This window comes from Anneissia japonica, unplaced genomic scaffold (genome assembly GCF_011630105.1).
Source record: "Anneissia japonica isolate Jap-2015-1 unplaced genomic scaffold, ASM1163010v1 scaffold10466_len380309_cov135, whole genome shotgun sequence".
In the NCBI taxonomy this organism is placed as follows: Eukaryota; Metazoa; Echinodermata; class Crinoidea; order Comatulida; family Comatulidae; genus Anneissia; species Anneissia japonica.
Window position 1 is genome coordinate 267,336 of NW_022715455.1, and position 11,378 is coordinate 278,713.

Below are 11,378 nucleotides of genomic sequence, written 5' to 3' on the forward strand. Positions count from 1 at the left end.
AGGCCTAGCTTATTAGGCCTCAACTTTTCTACCCTTGCTTTGCCTACCCTGGCTTATGGCAGTCCAGGCTAGCGCTAGGCCCCTGGCTTATTCGTGGTGACAGATTCGGTAAATCAAAAACGAATTCAGAGGCCACAGTTTACTGATATATAAATTATGAATATTTCTGCCTAAGTTATACAACTTAATATAAAAATATAGATTTGTATTTTCATTTACATAATTTTGAACTAAGTTGAATACAATTTGTTGAAAAAATTACGAAAAAAAAAAAGGTTTTGGCTGTACACCATAATAGGTGGTTGCTAGGCCATGTAGCCCTGTGCAAGTGTTTAGGAAAATGCTTATGTCGGGGCCTAGGTTTTGGGCCTAAAATCAATCATAAAATTTATTTAGTTTAAAATGTTCGTGTTGTGAAGTTATGCACATGGTTTAAAATATAATATACTTACTAATTTGTTGCATAACATAGTCAGGGAACCCTTATAATGGTTGAAATAACTGTTTTTATTTTCTCACACAGCACAGAATTCATTGCACTTGCAGTAGCTATCCTTGTGAGTCCACTGTTAAACCAGGAGTCTTGGCGGACTAAAATTTGGCCGATTTAGTCCTGGCCTAAACCTAGACTAAATTTAGTCGACTTTCGACATTACCACTTTCAGATAGGCGAAGTCCTGGTTTAAATTCAGATTTAGTCCAGGATTAAAGTTAGTCCACTTTCGAGAATACGGGTCATAGAATTAACTGTTCCCTTTTAAATTAACAGTGACAAAGCTCATAAGCGAAAAACGGAAAAATATAAACACCTTGTAGATGATATAAATAGAAGAGGTATGAAATGTAAGTTAGTTTGCCTTGAAGTGGGAAGTAGGGGACTAATAACTCCAGACAATGACAGAAGGTTATGTGATATAATTAAAAATAGAAAGAATGTACAATTGAAGAAACGAAAAATAGCAGAAATAGCACTTCCATTTACATTATATGGAATGCCAGATATAGGCCTAAAGCTGCTTGGGAAAACTGCTCAGTTTTAAAAACATAAATTTTGAAAACGTTTCTCTTTGTAAGCCGATTTTAAATTCATGTTACCTTTTATATTGAATTGCCGTTTTTTTATGTAAACTTGTGAATGTTGTCATTTTTCCAGCAATGTGACCTCGAATGTTTGTACATTTTTTTATGCTGGATAAAGAATGATGTACTGGCTTCCGGTTGATAAGTGCATCATTTGTTTTTTGTTTTACTCATTCTTCTTACTTGTTCCCCTTTTTCTTTTAGTTCTACTCGTACTTCTTAATCTGTCCAACTTAATACTCCACGAATCAAGCACATATATTTGTACTGATGAACGCTCTCTTTTTCCATTTCTTTCTATTATTATTATTATTATTATTATTATTATTATTATTATTATTATTGTTATTATTATTATTATATATTTATAGATATATTTTTATCTTTTGTGGGTGCACCCACCTTTATTCATTTTCACTTTTTACATTTTCATATAATATACAGTACAATAATAAAATTAGTCAAAAATAAAAGGTCATGTACACTCTATCAGTAAAAAGCAAATCACATTAGGTATTCTTCGTTGCTAAACTATTTTGCCCTTTATGGCGCAATTATTTTGTTTTCATCCTAATAAACAAAAGAAAAAACATGATGAAACGTGTTATTATCTTTACATCATATTACATGCTACTTCAACCACATGTTAAATTCATTATTCTTGTAAAACTAAAATGTAATAAAGTGTTTTTTTTCCTACATATTACGGTACTGCCTACTTATACCAACATTTTTGGTTCTTTATTTTATTTTTCTCGAAAACTTTCTCATTTATATAATAATGACGATAATAATAATGGATAATTCGTTAATAAAGGCTCTACATGCTGGAAGCATATTTTTGTGCAAAAAAGTTGTTCTCTATGTTGTATCTGTAAACGGGTCTGCAGTTTAATAACATACATTGTTAAGTGTGCCCATCACACCACCACTATGTGCTTTTTGCTTTTATAACGGCAAGAGCACTTGCAAAATGCTTCCAAGATCTAGGCTTGAAATACTCAGAGGTGCATTTTACTTAACTTCGATTTATGGGCGTATTATTATAATCGTTATAAGTCTAGTTGTGACGTCCTCACTCCATTTGCACGTAATTTTCCAGGGGGTCTATTGTCCTTACCTGTGTTCTTCACGTTGTCTTTACCGTTGTTATTGTCATTTTGTTATTATTGTTGTCGTCTTTGTTGTCTTTGTCGTAAATATAACGCCGAAAAGGTGGGATATCTCATACGAACAGTGAGTAGTTTCATCATTTAGAAAATAAAAAGAAATATGTTGCAAAGACAAAATTCAACTTTAGTTATTAATGCAGGGTTAAAAAATAAAATGAGAGCTATAAAATGGTAAAAGAATAATTTAAATCCAACATTTTCTGATGAAATTACAGGAGTTTAAACATACACCTGTTAAAAAACAATATTTGAGAATTCAGCCTTTAAAGTTTAGGATTTCAGGCTTTACTCACGCAGAAGCCATCACCAAATTATTAAAAATTGTTTTAATATTGAAAATGGGGACATTAACAACAAAGCATGATATATAGATAATATAAAGGTTAGTTAATAATAATAATAATAACTTTATTGTTTCTCTTTTGTAACAGAGGCACAATCGTTAAAGAGAGGTGCAACAATAATTCACAATATAAGATTTAAAGAAAAAAAAAACATATGTACATTTGTCTAACATTAGACATTTCTTACTATCCTAATACAACGTCTAATAAATAAATAGTACTTCATCAGTATTTCAATTTTTTTGAATAGTTTAGTGAAATAAAATAGATTTCAAACATTTTGACGTCCCTGGATGTTTTTGTTATTATCTCCGAAACAGGATTTCCGACGAGTGACTGTTTTGGCTTGTCTTTGCCACATATTACACCCGGCCCATAATGATGGTGTGTCATCATTAGATGTTAGGAAACGACAACAAACTCATTACAAATACAATCCTAGTTAAGAGTGGTCGATCCTTAAATTGTTGTGTTTGCCCGCAGGGAGGAGGGGTGCGAAACGAGGGGAGAAAAATTATATGTATTTTCTACATGTTATTAGAAGACTCTAAAATCAATTAAATAAGCCTTTAAAACTCCTAAATTGTTAAAATTTAAGAAGGCTACCCCCCCCCCCGGACCACTTTCGAAACCTTTCAACCGAAGCTTGACCACGCCCACTTTGCTTTCTTCGGGGAATTCTGACCCCTCGTCGGGGAATCGCCACCCCCTCAGGGACCCCCCCCCACCCGTGGGACTAATGTTTTAGTCTAAGCCGGGGTTTAATTTAGTTAAAGGAATATCAATAAGAGGCTGAGATCGCGCAGTAAAACAAGAGTTCGGTTCTCGAGGAAACGCAAGATGGAATAGCGAAAGCTAACTCTTAAAACTACTATTATAATGTAACCTCCCTTCTTATTTTTGTTGTTCTTGTTGTTACCGGTAATTTAGGAGCGTCCAGGGTGGCCAGTTTTGAACGGGCTGCAGGAACTAAAGCCTAGAGGTGATTTCCACCAAACGTTCATGGCCCTTTTTTAAGTTGGACCCAATAGTGTTTCTTACACTTAAAAAAAAATATTGGTGTTTCAGCAAGGATTCTACATTACTGCCATTTACATCTAATAGGATACGTCGCATGGAGGGCTCGGTTGGTTAACCAAAGGTCTTTAGTGTGAATCGCATTATTTTTATTTATTCACTTTTAAGAAATTTTAATTGTGTAAAATAAACATTACATTTTTTTTTTAAATCTACCTTGTTAGCGCTTTCAAATTTTTCTGTCAGCTAGCTCTCAAATATCATAAACAACGAGGAAAAGTTTGGAAGGTCCGATTGGATTCAAACTTGACGAATGCATGATGGTAATAAGAAGACGATGTCTATTTTTTTTTTTTTTGTACATGTGTTAATAGATTATTTTCTCATTCGCATGATTAATATTTCAATATCAGGAAATTCCCGCAATTTACCACGATAACTAAAGATTTAGGTAAGTCTAGTCGGTTTAAAAAAAAAGACGGAACTATTGTTTTAAGTACGTGTGTGAATATGTTAATTGCTCATTTACATAAATAATATTTCACAAATCAGGAAATTATACTAAATACCAATAAAAGTTCTAATTTAATTAAAATTGTAGTATTTATGTATACTGTCGTCTATTATGAGTTATGAAGAAATACGTTTTCGAACCACAGACGGCAGCTTAACATTTATTCGTGTTACCGGATCTCTAAAATTTCGTCTGCTATTAAAGTTAGCCCTTTTAGTTAGTTTGGTAGTCGTGCTTGCCAGTCGTCTTCAGTTGAACTAAAACTAGGACTTGATTTAGTCGTAGTTAAAACTTAAATGAAGTTTTAGTTCGAAGTTCGACTAAAGTTGTTTTTAAGAATATGGGGCTAATTCGCTCGAAACGAAGAGTTTTGTCACGAAAAAAATTCGCATGAGCGCTTAATTATTTTCCACTACTACGAACGAAAAGACTACGCTTTTTTTTACAAAAATTGCTATGCCATGACGAGTGGGCGTGCTGATTTCTTTCCCGAGCTAGGGCCCTCTTTTCATCCTACATATGCCTAGACGTCGTAGGCATATGCTATCATACACTAGGCCTATAGATACTTACATTGACAACAGTTCTGGATTATTCTGCTGGATGTTAATCAAACTGTCCATTTATTCAATTAAAAAAAAAAGTGGGAGTACCCAACATTTCGGGTCTCTCCTTACAGCTCTTTTCTTTTGTCTATTATTGTACCTTAACAAAATCAGTTTCATCCAATCTTCTCTGTTGCCACCCGCCATTTCAAAATTTCCTGCACAGGAGAGGGTACAAAAAAGGTAGTCATTGGGACAGCGACATTTTCGACCAAAAGTCAACTTTAGCGATCTTTACGCGATTGGCTTCGCTTGCCACTACGTGACGCCTGACACCTTCGTTTGTAATGGTCTTCAGTATAACAGGTCTAAAGCTACAGTCTGCCCACAATATCAAATTTTATGAGACAAAACGTTATATCTGTGTGTAGTATGACATCATCATTATATCGGCATATCGTGTAAATGTGTCACATATAGTGTGGATAGAGCCTTAAGCGAGGATGACGTCATTGTGACGTCATATCTGATTATACCTTTTATTTTATTGAAATATCTCAAATTAAAATATTGATCATATAGCCATCATCTTAGTAAATAAAATGGTAAAATCAGTAATTTACTGATGTAAGTAATATGGTTTATTATTCATTACTAGTAGTAAAATACTAAATGCAAGTAAAATAATTGAAGCTAAGTAATATCTTAAGGATAATTGTCCTCTTTCACTACATTTATTTGTAAAATTTAATTGGTTAATCATCTTTTTTTACATAATTGTATTCTATATGGTTAAACAAAATATGAGAGTGTTAGTCAAGCTGAACAGTGATGGCTTTAAGTTTGTCAACAGTCGGTCCGACTTGTCAGAAAGGGGGTCCTAACCAAATTAAGGGCGACGGTAAGGGTCCAGGAAATACAATTCCTGGTAGGGATTCTTGCCGCTGCATGACGCCTGACGCCTTCGTTTGTCATGGTCTTCAGTATGAACAGGTCTAAAGCTACAGTCTGCCCTCAATATCAAATTTTATGTGACCGACAAATGTGATATCTGTGTGTAGTATGACATCATCATAATATCGCCACATCATGTAAATTTGTCACATATAGTGTTGATAGAGCCTTAAGCCAGGATAATGATTCTAGTCATATATGATTCTACGTTTTATTTTATTGAAATATCTCAAACTAAAATATTGATCATATAGCCATCATCATTTAGTAAATGAAATGGTCAAATCAATAATTTACTGCTGTAAGTAATATTGTTTATTATTCATTACTAGTAGTAAAATACTAAATGCAAGTAAAAAAATTAATTTTAAATGGTTATTAATTTTCCTTTACATAATTGTATTATATATGGATTAAAAACAAGAGAGTGTTAGATAGTCATGCTGAACAGTGATGGCTTTAACATTTGTCAACAGTCGGTCAAACATATCAGAAAGGGAGTCCTAATCAAATTAAGGGCGACGGTAAGGGTCCAGGAAATACAAACCCTGGTAGTAATGACTGGAAGAGTTTTATTGTTTACTATGACTAAACAAATTTGCTTTTTGACCACATACTAGGGATTGACATTCAAAATTAGGTCATTTTGATAGTAAAATATTTTTTTGATCTGACGACCTTGTCGTGTCGTTGAGCCACTGGGTACCATGCCTGTCAGTTTCGCCTTAGCTCCCTCCCCTTCAACCCGCCGTTGGAGCTACGACTGCTGCTGAATTCCCCTGATTCTAACTCACTAATGGCATAATTGCATTGTAAAGAGAAAACAAATGAGAAAAACAATCAAATTGAGAACTCTCGGTATCATAATATATGAACAAGAATTATTGCAATTTTAAAATTGTTTTAAATAAGCACTTTCTAGAATAGAAACATTCCTAGTAAACAGTATCAGTTGATCACTAAATAATAACTTGATGGAGCTGTGAAAATGCAATAAAATGCAAATGCAATAATCTTATGATACTAAATGGATGTATATTTCCCACACTTAAACAAATGTCTGTATCACTTATAGTAGTATTTTTATTTATTTTTTAATACTAACAATAACAGTATCGTATACAAGTAAACTAATAGAAAGCGTAACAATCTCTAAATTTAGCTCCCCAATTTCTACACATTGGATAATTAAAATGTAAAATATATGTTAAAACGTTCTAGTCTATTAAAATAGTCATGCTAATCTCATTAACATTATCTGTTGATCACGAAATAATACTTTTATGGAGCTGAGAAAATGTAATCAAATGCAAATGTAATAATCTTAAGATACTAAAGGGATTTATAAGTCCCACACTTGAACAAATGTCTATGTCACTTGTAGTTGTATTCCTGTATATTTTTTTCTAATACTAACAATAAAAGTAACGTATACAAGTACATTAATAAAAGCGTAACAATCTTAAAAGTTATTGTCCCCAATTACTACACATTGGAATAAAAAAGCAAAGAGTATGTAATAAACGTTCTATTCGTTCAATTAGTCATGATAAATTCACTCATTGTATATGTACACCGAAAACAGACATAAACATATACCAAAGCCAGGAGCAAGAGACTCACACTTAAACAAATATTGATCATTTAGTTACCATCATTCAGTAATGAAATTGTAAAGTTACTATTTTACTGATAATAATATTCTTATTTCTCGTAAATAATAAAAGTACAATATCCAAGCATAATAATATAGAAAACGACTAAAGTTATTGTTCTCTATTACTACACACATCAGGCAATTGAAATGTAAAATATTTTGTAAATCAATTAAAAAAATGCTCAACAAATTCGAAATTCGAAAAAGTATAATGATAGTAACACTTTCGACTTACTTATAGTATGCTCATAGTGTTAGTACACAGCAAACAGAATATACATAAAATAAGAATAAATGAAGTACATGCATCTAATTAGATTGAAATATTGTAATACATATGTGTTATGTATATTTTGATGACTTACTTTTATTTACATTTAAACATATAATCAGGGATCAAAACGGACTTTTGCTTTCCAAACAAAGACTTACACCAGTTGCCAAAGGTTCTCTGAGATCTCAATTGAGTACGTAAAATGTCAATTTGAGCTTTTAAACTTGTCTCGTTTGTTTGATATGATGGAAATTCTTTATTAGCCTCTGTTACATACATACGAAGTGCTTTTTTCTCAGATTGGATATGTTTTTCTTCAAAGCCACCAATATTTGCATATTCCTGAAAAATTGAAACAAGCTCTGATTTATAATATTAGCAATCTAATATAAATAATGAGTTGCGTCTTCGTTAGTGTTTATGTGTTCAAAATAGCCTTATTTTAAAATATCTGATTGTAACAATACATTAGTATTATAAGAAACTTAAAAAAAACATTAACATTGTTATCTAACACACCTATATTAAATTAATTATATTTATAATAATATATTAATATATTATATATTAATATATTAATATATTATATATTAATATATTATATATTATATATATATATATATATAACGCATTGACCTTGGTTATTTAACTAAAAACATCCAACGGCTCAGCCAAAGGAATACATTAAGTACATGATTGAGAAGGTTGAACTGTTTCTTAACCGTATGCGATGGAAAGCATTCTATTTTCTTAACCCAACTGTAACGACCGCAACGAAGGAAACATTTAAAATCGAACTTAAAGAATTTTAAGACAAGATGCTGAACTTTGTGCAGAATATTAAGTTTGGGAATAATAATAATATAGATGTCAGTTCCAAAAAAACCACAACAACGACGCGATAAAAATAAAGCAAGATAAGAACCTACTGATATCGGCAGACAAAATGAACATTTTACCGCATGGACACGCACGCTTATAACGATTTGTTGACCAGGAACATAACGAAAGCATACAAGAAGGCACAGCCACATACTGTAAGTACAGTAGCAAGGGACGAAATTAAAATAGCGGAAAAGCTTCAGCTAGACGATAGGATAGAAATTACCGCTAGGCGAGATGCATTCATAACCATGAAAGACCATAAAAGACAATTTTGAAAGTAACCCGTGTTGCAGGCTAATAAACCCATCCAAATCCGAAATAGGAAAAATACGCAAACAAATTCTGGAAAGAGTAAACAGAAAAATTGTACAAGCAACTAAGTTAAATCAGTGGAGGAACACAAACGATGTGATAGTTGTAATGTTGTTCTTATTGTTATGTCATGTGATAATGCACAGTACTGGAATGATGTACGAATCTATCGGGCTTGTTGAACAACGTAACATTTAATGCAAAATGGTTAACCACAAATCCTTGTCTAGGCATTACAAGCTGAGCTTAGCAACACTCGTATGAAGCGCCATAGGCGTATCATCACATCCTCCTCTTTAGTAATTAACTCATAACATAGCAAAACATATTTATTATTGACACTGAATTTGGTAACAGTCAGTGTACGTTTTATTTATTTATTTTTTAAAATCATTGATCTAGTTGATGAGTACTTGTTTTTTTTTTTTTTAATAGTTTATAGTGTTCAGTTTTATCTTCATAATGAGTTCAGATTATGAGTCTATTGGTTTTAAATAAGTGGTCTTCTTTTAGATTTATTAGTGCAAGAATTTTTATATGGATTTTATCAGTCTCTTTGGTTTCTTTATAACTCGGCAAAACCGCTGAGTAGATGGTGTTGTTGTGTCGTCAGGTGCATGATCCATAAATCTTACTCGCTTTGAGTGCTGCTTGTGGCGGTGTTTTCTGTTCCGTCTTAGTATACCTCCTGTCTGAGTTTCCACCCAATATGATCTTGGTTCCTTGCATATTTTTCGCACAGTTGCTTGCGTCCATTCCTTGCTTTGGGGGTCTTGTACTGTCACTTGTTCTCCTTCTCTCAATGGAACAAGGTTTTTAACTCCTCTTTTGTCATGATAGGTCTTTTGCATGGTTTGTCGTTGGATTAATCTGTTGGTGACTTTGTTGTGATGATTGTCGTCTTGATAACTTATTGGTAGATTGCTCCTCACTTTCCGGTTATACAGTAATTATGTGGGTGGTGGAAGATAACTGTCTATCGGTGTTGTCCAGGCCCTCAAGCACAATAGCGCTAGGAATGGGTCTGAACCACTGTCCTTTGACTTCTGTAGTGTGCTTTTCACTGTTTGTATGGTTCTTTCAATGAACCCATTACTTCTTGGGTAGTGTGGGCTGGATGTTACATGTTCAATCCCCCACTCGTTCACAAATTGTCGGAACTCGGTACTGCTAAAGTGTGGACCGTTGTTACTTACAACTTTGTTTGGAATGCCATGCTCACTGAATAGACATTTAGTCATCTTGATGACTGCCATGCTGGTGCTTCGTTTTCCAATCTTTTTTACAAAAGGAAATTTGGAGTAATAATCAGCGACAGCAAGGTATTCATCTCCATGAAAATAAAACAAGTCTACTGCGACGACTTGCCAAGGTCCTTCGGGTATTTTGTGCTGCATTAATGGTTCTGATTGCTGTGATTTCATGTGTGATTGACACGCAGTGCAGCCTTTGACCACATCCTGTATATCACGGTTAATTCCGGGCAAAAACACTGATGATTTTGCTCGTAGTTGGGTTTTGACTATACCTTGGTGGTCGATGTGGAGCTTTTTCAGGATGCCTGGTCTTAGTTTCTCTGGTACTAATATTCTGTTTCCTTGTAGTATAAGGTCATCTTCAGTTGCTAATGTATCCCTGCTTGACCAAAAACATTCTGATGCATTTTGGTAACTTCTTTGGTTCATCTGGCCATTCGTTTATGATGGTGCCCATTAGGGGTTTAAGAGTTACACTTTGTTTGGTCTCTTCTTGCATCTCTGCTAGCTTTTCAGCTGTAAACTGTATGATGAGGATAGTTCTGTAAAATTCTATCTTAGGGCCATATGATGGGTTGAGTCTTGACATTGTGTCAGCTAGTGTCATATCTTTCCATGGTCTGTAAGTTATTTGCAAATCACATGATTGTAGCTGAATCATCATTCTTTGGAGTCTTGGCGGAGTGTTTACTAGGCTTTTATGTTGGATGTTTTCCAGTGGTTTATGGTCAGTTTCCACGGTGAATTTGGTTCCATACACATATGTGTGGAATCTTGTACAACCAAATACAACTGCCAATAACTCACGCTCAGTGTTTGCATACCTCTTTTCTGTGTCAGTTAGGACTTTGCTGACAAAGGCAATTGGTTTTCCATTCTGGATTAGAGCTGCGCCTAATCCCTTCATTGCGGTATCTACTTGGATAACTATAGGCTTATTTGGTTGGAAATAGGTCAGAGTACAGCTTTCTGTTATGAGTGTCTTAACCTTTTCAAACGATGTTTGATGTGCTGCTGTCCATTGCCATTCCGAGTCTTTTCTGGTTAGAGCTCTGAGTGTGTCTGTGTGTTCTGCCAATTTAGGTATAAATGGGGACATGTATTGTACAATTCCTAGGAACTGCTGTAGCTCAGTGACAGATGTTGGGCTTGGTAATGAGTGAATGTCTTGTACCTTCTGTGGATCTGGATGTATACCATGTGCATCGTAGAGACATCCACAAAAAATTCACACATTTTGTTTTGATGTCACATTTTCCAATATTGAAGACAAGACCTATCTTCTTGCGATCTTCATGAGATTGTGTAAGTTTTGGTCGTGTTCTCTGTCATTACGTCCAAAAACAACCACGTCATCGGCGATTCCAA

At 33.9% G+C, this 11,378-nt stretch overlaps 1 protein-coding gene across 1 annotated transcript; it reads right to left on the bottom strand.

The window, feature by feature from the left end:
* Window positions 1–9,704: 9,704 nt before the first annotated feature.
* LOC117109231 (uncharacterized protein K02A2.6-like) lies at window positions 9,705–10,178 on the bottom strand. Its single transcript, XM_033251488.1, has one exon. The coding sequence runs from the start codon at window positions 10,176–10,178 to the stop codon at window positions 9,705–9,707; it is 474 nt and encodes a 157-aa protein (XP_033107379.1).
* Between the last annotated feature and the right edge of the window lie 1,200 nt (window positions 10,179–11,378).